The sequence below is a fragment of the Euprymna scolopes genome, chromosome 33, assembly GCF_053919585.1.
Source record: "Euprymna scolopes isolate OS-2025 chromosome 33, ASM5391958v1, whole genome shotgun sequence".
Taxonomy (NCBI): domain Eukaryota; kingdom Metazoa; phylum Mollusca; class Cephalopoda; order Sepiida; family Sepiolidae; genus Euprymna; species Euprymna scolopes.
This window is the reverse complement of record NC_136514.1, coordinates 27,119,664-27,130,523: the sequence shown is the minus strand read 5'-3', so window position 1 is coordinate 27,130,523 and position 10,860 is coordinate 27,119,664. Positions and strand designations below refer to the sequence as shown.

Genomic DNA, 10,860 nt, shown 5'->3' with positions numbered 1-10,860 from the left:
CCTAGGCATTCATATCTATCAGATGACAGAATATCAACAAAGTACAGCAACAGCACTCGATTTTAACCTTATACGTAATCTAATTATTACAGTATTGTTTGGTTAGTAAATTATTACTTTAATCAAATTGTTATAAAACTAGAACTAATTTGGTTAAGATATTGTCGCTTTAATGGTAACCATCTAAAATCTAAAAACTCCAATATAACCAAGTTGTGTTTTATGGTTCATTTGGCCTCCAAAACAATGATAATTGTATTTCCCGAGAAGGCCACTATTCTAGAAAAGAACACTTACATCTCAGAAAACTTGAAACAAAAACATATGGTGATTGATTGGGTTACGCAAGGGCGTTTACTCACCTCATTCTCATGAGATATATCTAAATATTCATTCAAATTGAAATCAATTATTATGCGAACATAATATATTTGTTTGCTACTAGCGGGGCAACGGGGCGGGGCACTAGTGGGCACTCGATCTTGCCCGGTCGTAAAATACGCTTAAATATATTTTAATTCATGCACATTTCGTATTTATTAGTACAGAGCCAATTCACTATTTACTGATTTCAAAAAGTAAAAAAAAAAAAAAAAAAATGACTTGTTTCATCAGCTATAATCGAGACCAAAACAAAAACAGTACTCAAGTCGCGTTCCCTACCGTTTGAGCTATAGACAGATGGAGAACAAAGATTTAAAACCAAACCACTTTAAGGTATGAATGAATTTGTGCATGCGCAAAAGTAATAGAAATATACTGGAAAATTGAAATAAATAATTTGCATTTCAACTTGTCGATATATGTCTGTACACGTTTCACTCATTCAAACAAAGATTTTACTCGTTATAAACCATCATTGATATTTTCTGATAATTTCAGTGTTATGTGACCAATAGTTTAGGAGTTTATCGGTTAAATATTTACAAACACACAAATCTACCGTTTTATTTACATATAGATTTGTTTATTTTTATGACTTTATTTTTAATCTAAGAAACGAAGTGTTTTGAAGACAGAAATTTGTCAAAACTTTTAAAGAAATTTCGTAGATTTTATTTAATAAATCTTAAAAAAATGAACAAAACAAACAAACAAAAAAAGAAAATACAAAACAAATAAGCTAACAAAAATACAACAGTATAATTATTTATTTTTAATGAATCATTCCTTTACAAAAGTTTGTTAGTTTCAATTCTTAATTGCGTTTTACACTCATAAGATTAGTATGTTATATTATCAAATATTTCTTGGCATCAACACTGCTTGATAACCATAATTTACACGAATTAAGTGAAATGATTTCTCAAAATCAGAATACAATGTATGGTTATAATAGACTCGCTGTTATTTAAAAAAAAAAAAAAAAAAAAAAAAAAAAAAGGTGTTAATGCAGAGAGTGATCCGATCCGCGTTATTTTTTTAACTCGTAATTCCACGTTTAATTAAAGTTTAATGTTTTTTTTTTTATTCAATTGTAAGATTAAAGTACAGAATAGGTACAAAACACCCTCCCCTCCTCATGTTAAGAATGGCTTTTTAAATAATAACGTTATTATTTCAGCACGGATCAATCTCTGCATGAGTACCTACCAAAAAAAAAAATAAATAAATAAAAATAAGATAAAAAAATAAATAAAAAATAACAATTCACATCATTCCATTTCTCGCACATCTCGCCTTCCATACATTAAAAATAATATTTACATATTCAGCTTCTCTAATGACTTCTTAACTCTTCATCCTTCCATCATAAAAACTCATGCGTAGGGAAAATGTGCACAGTAACAAGCCATCAAAGAAATCCAAGATTTAGTAATGTTTAGGGTAATCATTACTATTATATGATGATAACTGGAACATTTTAAAGAACGAACAAATCAAAAGGGTATTTATGTAGAAAAGTGACCATTCTGAAATAACGTTTTTAATTTAGACACCAAATCTTAACACGGGGATGGGATCGCTTTAACTATTTTGTACTTTCACCTAACAAAAGACATAAAAATTAGGTAAATTTTTACAACGTGCCTCAGCGTATTATAAGCACCCCAACCTCCCCATGTTAAGAACGACTTTCGGAATAAACACCCAACCTCGAAAGCCGTTTATGGCGCACGCGCGTAAAAACGATGGCCGCCAAAGAATACAAACAACTTTTTATATCTCGATAACTACTTATTTCTGCAAAATTTCAATGCAATTTTCGTATTCAGCATAGAAAACTTATTACAGTCGTCATTTAAAAGAAAATTGCGGAGGTCGACCTAATCTAAAAAAATACCAGCGTAATGAAAATTAATATACGATTTTCGCACGATTGTTTATTAGCTGTTTATGACCGTCCGTCACCGTCAGTAATTTTTTGTCATTCTAACTTTAAAGAGAAGACACTAGTTGCTGTATTAAAGTAAAAAACGCTTTGAAATATAGGTACTTATGCAGAATAACAAAACCATCTCATGTTAAACATTTTGGGAACTTATGCACTTATGTTACCGTGCTGAAATAACGTTATTTTGAAAGCCATTCTTAATATGGGGAAGAGAGGGTGTTTTGTAACTTTTCTGTACTTCCACCTAACAATTTAATAATAAAAAAAGTATATCATGAGACTTGAAAATATTTAAAAAAAAAAGAAAAATAGCACGGTAACATAAGTGCATAATCACCGATTTTTTTTAATGATAAAGTTATTATTTTATCATGATTTGTATTCTGCATAAGTATCAAAATATATGTAATAAAAACTATAAACTTTTACAGTTCGTGTAAATATCAGTTTTGAGCAAAGTGGCCAACTTTCTTTAGTAAGTAACGTAAACAAAGATGGCTCATCGGCTCAGAATCCATATGTACATGAACGTTAAAGGGTTATATTATTTTTAACGCAATTTAGTCACAAATTACGTAAACCTAATTTTTTTTTTTTTTTACTAATTTCTCAACTGCATTTCCTTTAAAATAATGTCGGCAATAGTAAGGTTTACGACATTTAGATTAATTCAAACTTAAACTTTTCTTTTTTATCTGAAGTGAAAATATATAAACATATGTACACGTCTTGTACATATGTTTGAAGAAAACTTGTATCTTGTTCATTCGTTGTCTCTACCTTCATTTTCATCCGTACGTCGATATTTCAATTTTATTATCATTAGTAAAAAGATGAGATAAGTATTACAACATAGAAAAAAAAAAAAAAAAGACAGACTTTTTAAGGAGGTTTAACATAAAGAATTTTTTTTTAAATACTGTTTTGTTTACACTGAAATACATTTTGGCTCAGTCACGTCACACGAAAGAAGAATAAATATCACTGTAATATAAAGAATAAGTCAGTGACAAACCTGATAAAAGACCCCAGAGAGCAGCATTCCAGTTATTAAACTTAATTCCAAACACAAAAACGGCTGATAATCCACAGAGGATTCCAACAATTGAAAAGAATATCCTCAAGTTTATGATGAAACGAGATAACGCCGCCATGTTTGTTTTGTAACGTGATTTTTGGATTGTCTCCCCTGGCGAGAGTCTCGCGTCAATTCTCGCAAAATCTCGTACATCTTTCTTGGATAAAGTCGCATGGCCGCCGCTACAAGACCTGAAATTATGGAAGTTGAACAAGGTAACAAATTTATAAAATAAGAAAAGAAAGAAAGAAAAAAAAAGAAAAAAGAAAGAATATTTCCTTTTTTTTTTTTTTTTTTTTTTTTTTTTTTTTTTTTCTAATTCATATTTTATTATTAAGTTGTTTAAATAATTGGTTTAAATATTTTGCTAATGATTATGATAAAATAAAAAAAAATTATCTTTATTTTTTTTTTCATTAATTTATCAATAAATTGTAATTTTGTTTCATTTTTATCTAAGGGGAAAGAAAACTAGCTTTTCAGTTGTGCGATTTTTATTTGTTTATTTTTAAGTAGTGGGGGTGGGGGGCTAGTTCATTTATGCAAAAAGGAAAAAAAAAGCGGGTTTTGTAAGTTAAGGTGGACTGATCTATTTCTTAATTTTTTGCCAAAGGTTATGACAAAAATGAAAAAAAAAACAAAACAAAAAAAAATAAATTAAAAAAATTTTTTTCTATTAATTTTATGAATAGTAATTTTGTTTCATTTTTCTGTCTAACGGAGAGGAAAAAAAACTGGCTTCTCATATATACACATACACACACACTCACTCTTTTTTTTCAGTTGGTGGAGGGGGAGGGTTGGTTAATGTGTTAAAAAAAAAAAAAAAAAAAAAAGAAAAAAAACCGCGTGTTGTAAGTGAAGGTGTGCTGACCTATTCCTTCATCATTTAAGACTGCTACAAGAAATAAGAATTTAAAAGGAAGAAGAGAAAGAAATACCGCAATCTCTTTCTACCTCCACCGCTTCTTCTTCTTCCCTCAGCCTCCCTATCTCATTACTCATTCTTCTTCTTTCTTAGAATAGCGAACATTCGCTCTAACTTTTACTATTTCGCTTCTTCTTGTCTTGTTTTAAGTGAGATTCATAGACAAGAAAAAGCCCTTAAGATTTTCTTATTGTTTAATCTTTTAAATATACCTTTGCTCTTAAAAAAAAATCTCTCTTTATACGTGGAGGAGTGGAGGACACTTCTATTTTTTTTATTTATCCAAATCTTACCTTTCTTTCATTCTTAGAGAACCAGTTAAAACAGTTTACTTCCTTAATTTTTAGACAAAAAAAAAAAAAAATTGGTTTCTCGTTATAATCAAAAGTTTGAACACACACACAAAAAACAACAACGAATTTTTACATACAACAGTGAAAAAAACCTTTATAATTTATTAAAAATTTGAAATTTTTTCTTAACAAATTTTAATTTATTTAAACTTTAAAATAAAATATTAAAAAAAAATGCGGGATTTACAAGCTAAGAAAATGAAGGATCTCTCTTTGGGTAGGTATTTTAAAAAAATTTTCATTTTAATTTTTTTAATCAACTAACCCCCCCCCCCCACATACACAACCTTTAAAAATCGTTTTTATTTCTTTTTCCCCTTTTAAACAAAACCCATACATGAACTGCAATTTTAGCGTAAAAACTTGAAATTATTTGTAATGAACTGAAATAATTTATATATTTTTTAAATGCTTTTTTAAGTTGATCTTAAATGTGTTTTTTTATGCCACGAGGGATTGAAATTGATTGGCTCTTTTCAATTTATCGTTTTTTAAACTATGAAATTTTTTTAGTATATTTAATGTTTTTAATTTAATATTTGATAAATTATAAATAATTTGTCACGGTAAGATAGTAAGTATATGTGTGTATCTGTTTATTTACGGTACAAAATACCATTATTGAACAAAACCGACTACTATAGTCGTTATGGTGAAGGTGATCTATTTCCCATCATTTCCTGATGCCGGCTTTTCGAAATTTTATGTAAAGTACATTTAGATAATTAAATCTTTTTCCTCTAGTGATTTCGATCTCACTTATGTCTAAATTTATTCCTTTAAAGTATAGATATTGAGTTAAATTGTCCAGAATGCTTTTAAAAAGTAGAAAAAATAAAAAAACAAAACTTATCCCCTTTCAAAAACGATAGCGCCAATGTCGACTCGCTAATTCCGTGATGGCGTCATTTTTTTTTTTTTTTTTTTTTTTTTTTTTTTTTTTTAGCAATTTTCTATGAAACCTCGCCAGCGCGCACGTGCTCGACGCTTTTCGTTTTATTTTTTGTCTTTTAAATCGACTAAATCCGATATAACTTTGATTTTTTTTTTGTCGGTGTTTTAGTAAATCGTTATTTGTTTTTACACATTAAACAAGCTTGTACATTTTGTTATTCCCCCCCCCCCATTTCCGTAGAGAACAACATTTAAAATAGCCGCGGACTCCCCCTCCCTTTAGAAAAAAAAAACGTTAATTTTAAAAAATAAATTGTTGGTCTCCTCTTCAAGAATATTGTTTTTTGTGTTGTGTGAACAAAAATGAATATACGCCGTATACTTAAATTTTATCCAGCAATTATTTTCAATTTTTATATATATCGCCAGTTTCAAGACTTCAAAATCGCTCGTCTTAATCTATCCCTAAAGACAACTATTTTCTTGGTCTCTTTCAAAAATTTTTTTTTCATTTTTCTTGAATTTTTTAAGCTATTATCCCCCCCCCCCCGATCTCTTTATCCCATTATTAACAAGATTTATTTCTTTGAAACTAATAGCATGTGATTTAGACTTTAAACTCGTCGCTAAAAAAATAAAAACTATCTTTTAAGTAAAAGACGAATTGTATGCATTTTCATGAGAGGATTATTATATAATTATAACAATAAAACGTACCAAGCTTAACGCTTCACTGCAGTTTCACGATGTCACCAGTCGGTCTGATCCTCAGTGATTTTGAATTTTTCGGCTTTAAAATTGCCATTTGAAACAATCAAAATTCTAAATTTTTTTTTTTTATGAAAAAATTGGTTCAATTGCTTAAACATGCCGTAATTAGGTTATTACTGTATTTTTTTGTTTTAATTTGGTCATTGTTTCAACGGCAGCCTTATTAAAGCTGAAAAGTTCAAGATAGCTATAAAATGTTTTTGTTGAAAGAAAGCAGAAATGTATTTTTTTTTTTATTAATCTTTCAGCGTTAAAAAAATAAACTGAGACATTTTCTATTCAAATTCTTTTTAGTTTCACTTTTTATGATGGTCTATTAAATGAAAATGATCTGAAATAGGTTTAAATAAAAAAAAAATCATAATTACTGTACAAAAGAATCCAGATTAATATATCTGCATAAATACACGTGTTTTTTTTTTTTTTTTTTTTTTTTTTGTGTGTTCTTACAATGAACAAGAATCCTATTTCCACACCCAAGTCATGCCATGTGCCGTTATGTTCTAATAAACGCTGGGATATCTAAAATAAATAAATAAATAAATAAAATAAACGTATGCATTTTTTAATATTTTAAAAAAATTTATATCTTAATATTGATTTTATTTGAAATATGACTTTGTAACGTTTCTATTTAACGGGCACTTGTTTTTCGAGAGCCCCTCCTTCCTTGTCTGTACAAATGAAATAGAAATGGCGATTCTATCTCTTCCTGTATCAGCAGGTAAAATTAGTTTAGACCGGAAAAAATGACATATTTAAAGAGATTTATAGTTTTTTTTACTCTGTATATTCTAAATTTATATGTATATGTTAAAATATTTTTTTATATATTAATGCGTTTTGTGTTCACAACCTTAAAAAAAAATGGCTAAATTCAGGTGTATGAAATGCACAAAAAATCCCGTTTTTCTTTTGGTAAAGAGACATAAATACTAGACTTTACCTGTTAAATTTTAATTGAAACATTTATTTTAGAATTTATATTTTAAAGGCTTTATAATCGCTTTCAAATTTCTCGGGTGCATAAAAAAAAAAAATCACCGTGACGACCATTTTTATATATTATACAATTGGCGTTGCTCGGGAGTCTTTATTTTCATTTTGGGGTGCTTGTGAAGATAATCGATAGAGCGATTTTTGGTACTCGTGCAGAGAGTGATCCGTGCTGAAATAATAACGTTATTTAAAAAGCCATTCTTAACATGGGGAGGGGAAGGTGTTTTGTACCTATTCGTTACTTTAACCTTACAATTGAATAAAAAACAAAAACAAAAAAAAAACTTTAATCAAACATGGAAATACGATTTAAAAAAATAGCGCGGACGCGGATCCGGATCACTCTCTGTATTAGCACTCGATTTTTTTAAACGCGTCGTTTTAAGCAAAAACAATATTACGTACTTAATTGTCATGTCGAAAATAGTAACATATTCAAAAATTACGAAAATCACGGAGTACAAAAGGTATAGTTAAAAGTATTTTTAAACAGAAATTGGATAAAATCGTATTTTTGTTATAAAGTAAATGAAGAGTTCATACACAGGGGACATAATTCGGAACGCAGATTTTAGATTGCATTTTAATTGCGACCAACGTTTTAGTCTTATAGCGACACTTTTATTTATTTATTTATTTTTTTTACTAAAAATACAATAGCAATTTTCGATGACTTTTCGTAATTTTTTGGTTATATTACTGTTTTCGACGTCACAATTAAGCACGTGATATTGATTTTGCTTAAAACGACATATTTAAAAAAAATTGATCGGTCGACTTAACACGCACTCTTTTTTTTCCCCAGTATAATTTGGTTATTTAAATTAATTGGGCGAAATTGATATAAAATTATAATCAAGTTTTAGGTTTGTATTACTATACACATAGATTCGAAAAAGTTGCCCCCCCCCTCTAAAAAAACAAAAAACAAGGCAAGATTTGAAAAATACAAATGATGGCAGACTAGACTGTTGAACACGTTAAGTTTGGGGAAATGATTTAAAACTAAAAACCTATACAAAATACTATTAGGAACTCACTCAATATATGTTACCGTGACAGGCTGATATTGACATATTCGGTTGTTTTTTTTAACAATATTCTTTATAGTTTTTTTTTTTTTTAGTTTTAACTCATTTTCCCAAAGTTAACGTTTTCAACACAGTCCGCCGCCATTTGTAATATTCAAATATATCAAAGTTTTTCAAGCCGATTAAACATTTTAAATTAAATAACACAAAATTTTATCCAGTTAAGTAGAAAAGTAACTTCTCTTGCCTTTGATACATTTACTTATATATAGTTTTTTTTTTATATATATAACTTTTTCGAATCTGTGTATAAATGTGTATATATAAGTTTTAATCTCCATAAATTTAATGCAGATAGTTTTCTTGGATTTGCATAAATTTTTCCAAGAACTTAAAAAAACGTTTTAAATGAATTTCTATTTTTGCTTTCAACTTTTGAAAGATCAAATATTTTTTTTATAAAAGAATAAAATAACTAGGTTGTTATGAAGAAATTCAATATTGTAGATTTTTAACATTTTCTTGTTTTATTTCAATTAACAATACACATGTCACAATCTGTTAAATTAAGACTTGCTCGTGTAGTAATTATTTATGCAAAATACGAACCAAACCATGCTATTTTTTTATAATTTTTAGGTAGGATCTCTAAGTTAAATTCAATTTTTACGGTATCTTTTTGTTTATTTACTAGTTAAGGTAAAAGAACATAATTTTAAAAAGCCTTCCAGTGCTTGTTGTCGACAGATCGATTTTTAAAAATGTCCTTTTAAGCAAAAACAATATTACTTAAATGTAATGTCGAATATTTTAATATATCCTAAAATTCATCGAAAAGGACAAGTGTGAATTTCGTCTTACACGTGAAACGCCAAAATTATACTTTTCATATTTATAACAAGTCAAGATGTTGGGTATTTTTTTTTCTTCAGAAAAAGTCAGTAAAGCAAAAAAAAAAAAAGTGTGAAAAGAATAAACAACGAATAAATGTTACCAAAGGCAAGCTAAGTTACTCTTCAACCTACGTAGATAAGTATTTTGTGTTTAAAGTGTTTTTAGCTAAAAGTAAAGGTGGCGTATAAATCCTGTCGAGTTAGAACACTGGCTACCTCCAACGCAAGCGACATGTTTACTACCCTCCCTCCAATATGTAACACGATGTAACTGATCTAATTCAATATTATAACTTTTATACTATTTAAAAGAAGCTTAAAATAAACTAATAATACTTTTAAAATGTTGTAGCGTACGAAAATAATGAAAATACGAGATTAAAATCGTGTTTACATTATGGACACCTTAAAACACAGTGATCATTTTGAAAGCGTAAACACGTGTTTAAAAAATCTAGCAAAAATCAGCTAATGGTCAAATTATCATGAAATTTTCGATACCTATTTATTTAAATTATATTTTAAAGGCAGTTTTCATGTTACGAAAACGAAACAAAATAAATTGAGGTTGATAAAAATTGCAACATTTTAAGCTGAAAAAGTTTAAATTAAAAAAAAATATTTGTAATAAACCATTTATTTTACTCGAAGCTGTAGGTACTCATGCACTTATTGATCCGTGCTGAAATAATAACGTTATTATTTAAAAAGCCATTCTTAACATGGGGATGGGAGGGTGTTTTGTACTTATTCTGTACTATAACCTTACAATTGAATAAAAAAAAATCAAAACTTTAAACTGGGAAATACGATTTAAAAAATAGCGCGGATCAGTAAGGGCATTAGCACCAAGTTGTAAATAAAAAATGAACAATATTGATTTTTATGTCCATTTCATATTTTCGCCTGATTGGCGACATTTATTAGATGGGTTTCTATCAGTGTTTAATTTTCGATATTTAAGCGATTATCGTTGACTAAAAGGGAACGATACGACGCCATAATGAACTCTAGTTATCGACCTTCCTGGGCTAACTTCTTGATGTTGATTACTTTTCTAGTCGATATTTAATTTCGGCGTTTCTCGTGTACGGTGAAACTTAAGTATTTTTTATTACTAAAACTTAGTTTCAAGAATAAGGCCAAATTTGAAAAATTTATCTGACTGAAATAGAATTTAAGTCTTTAAGACTTTGTCATTATCCCTAAAAATTAAAACATGTTCATAAAGTTTATAGAAAGAATAATCATAAAACTATACAATCTAAATATGAATCGTGCCCGGTCAAAATGAGGGTTGACTTGACATTAAGATGGCGCTGGCTGGACATTATTTAAAAACTTAATTTTATACTACGTCTATTCAACAACACACAAATGGAGTCCCATTGTTTATAATTTCCCTTTAACCCAGACTGTTTTAATTCTCTCAAAGTAACCGGGCAGTTTTTATTTATTCTTTATTTTTATTTTTGTTGTAATCATTAGTTTCCCTTCCTTCTCCAACCATGTGGTTTGGCTACAAATCCTTTGTCTTGCTTTTTAGTTTTTACTGAACGAGGCCATATCGAATTTCAT

The 10,860-nt window shown here is 28.5% G+C and overlaps 2 protein-coding genes across 5 annotated transcripts in view; one reads left to right on the top strand and one right to left on the bottom strand.

The window, feature by feature from the left end:
- The window catches only part of LOC145258171 (heme transporter hrg1-A-like), a 292,891-nt gene extending 289,402 nt beyond the window's left edge, over positions 1-3,489 (bottom strand). Inside the window, exon 1 of the mRNA XM_080115986.1 lies at positions 3,351-3,489. Within this exon, the coding sequence (XP_079972112.1) occupies positions 3,351-3,489 (139 nt within the window). The remainder of the gene's footprint in view (positions 1-3,350) is intronic.
- LOC145258169 (double-stranded RNA-specific editase 1-like) overlaps positions 3,486-10,860 on the top strand; it is a 134,624-nt gene continuing 127,249 nt past the window's right edge. Inside the window, exon 1 of one of the 4 annotated variants that reach the window (XM_080115981.1) lies at positions 3,486-3,628. In XM_080115981.1, the coding sequence (XP_079972107.1) occupies positions 3,586-3,628 (43 nt within the window). In that variant the 5' untranslated portion in view covers positions 3,486-3,585. Of the gene's footprint in view, positions 3,629-3,949; positions 4,912-10,860 lie in introns of those variants that run through there. The other 3 variants (XM_080115979.1, XM_080115980.1, XM_080115982.1) reach the window with 3 other exon arrangements.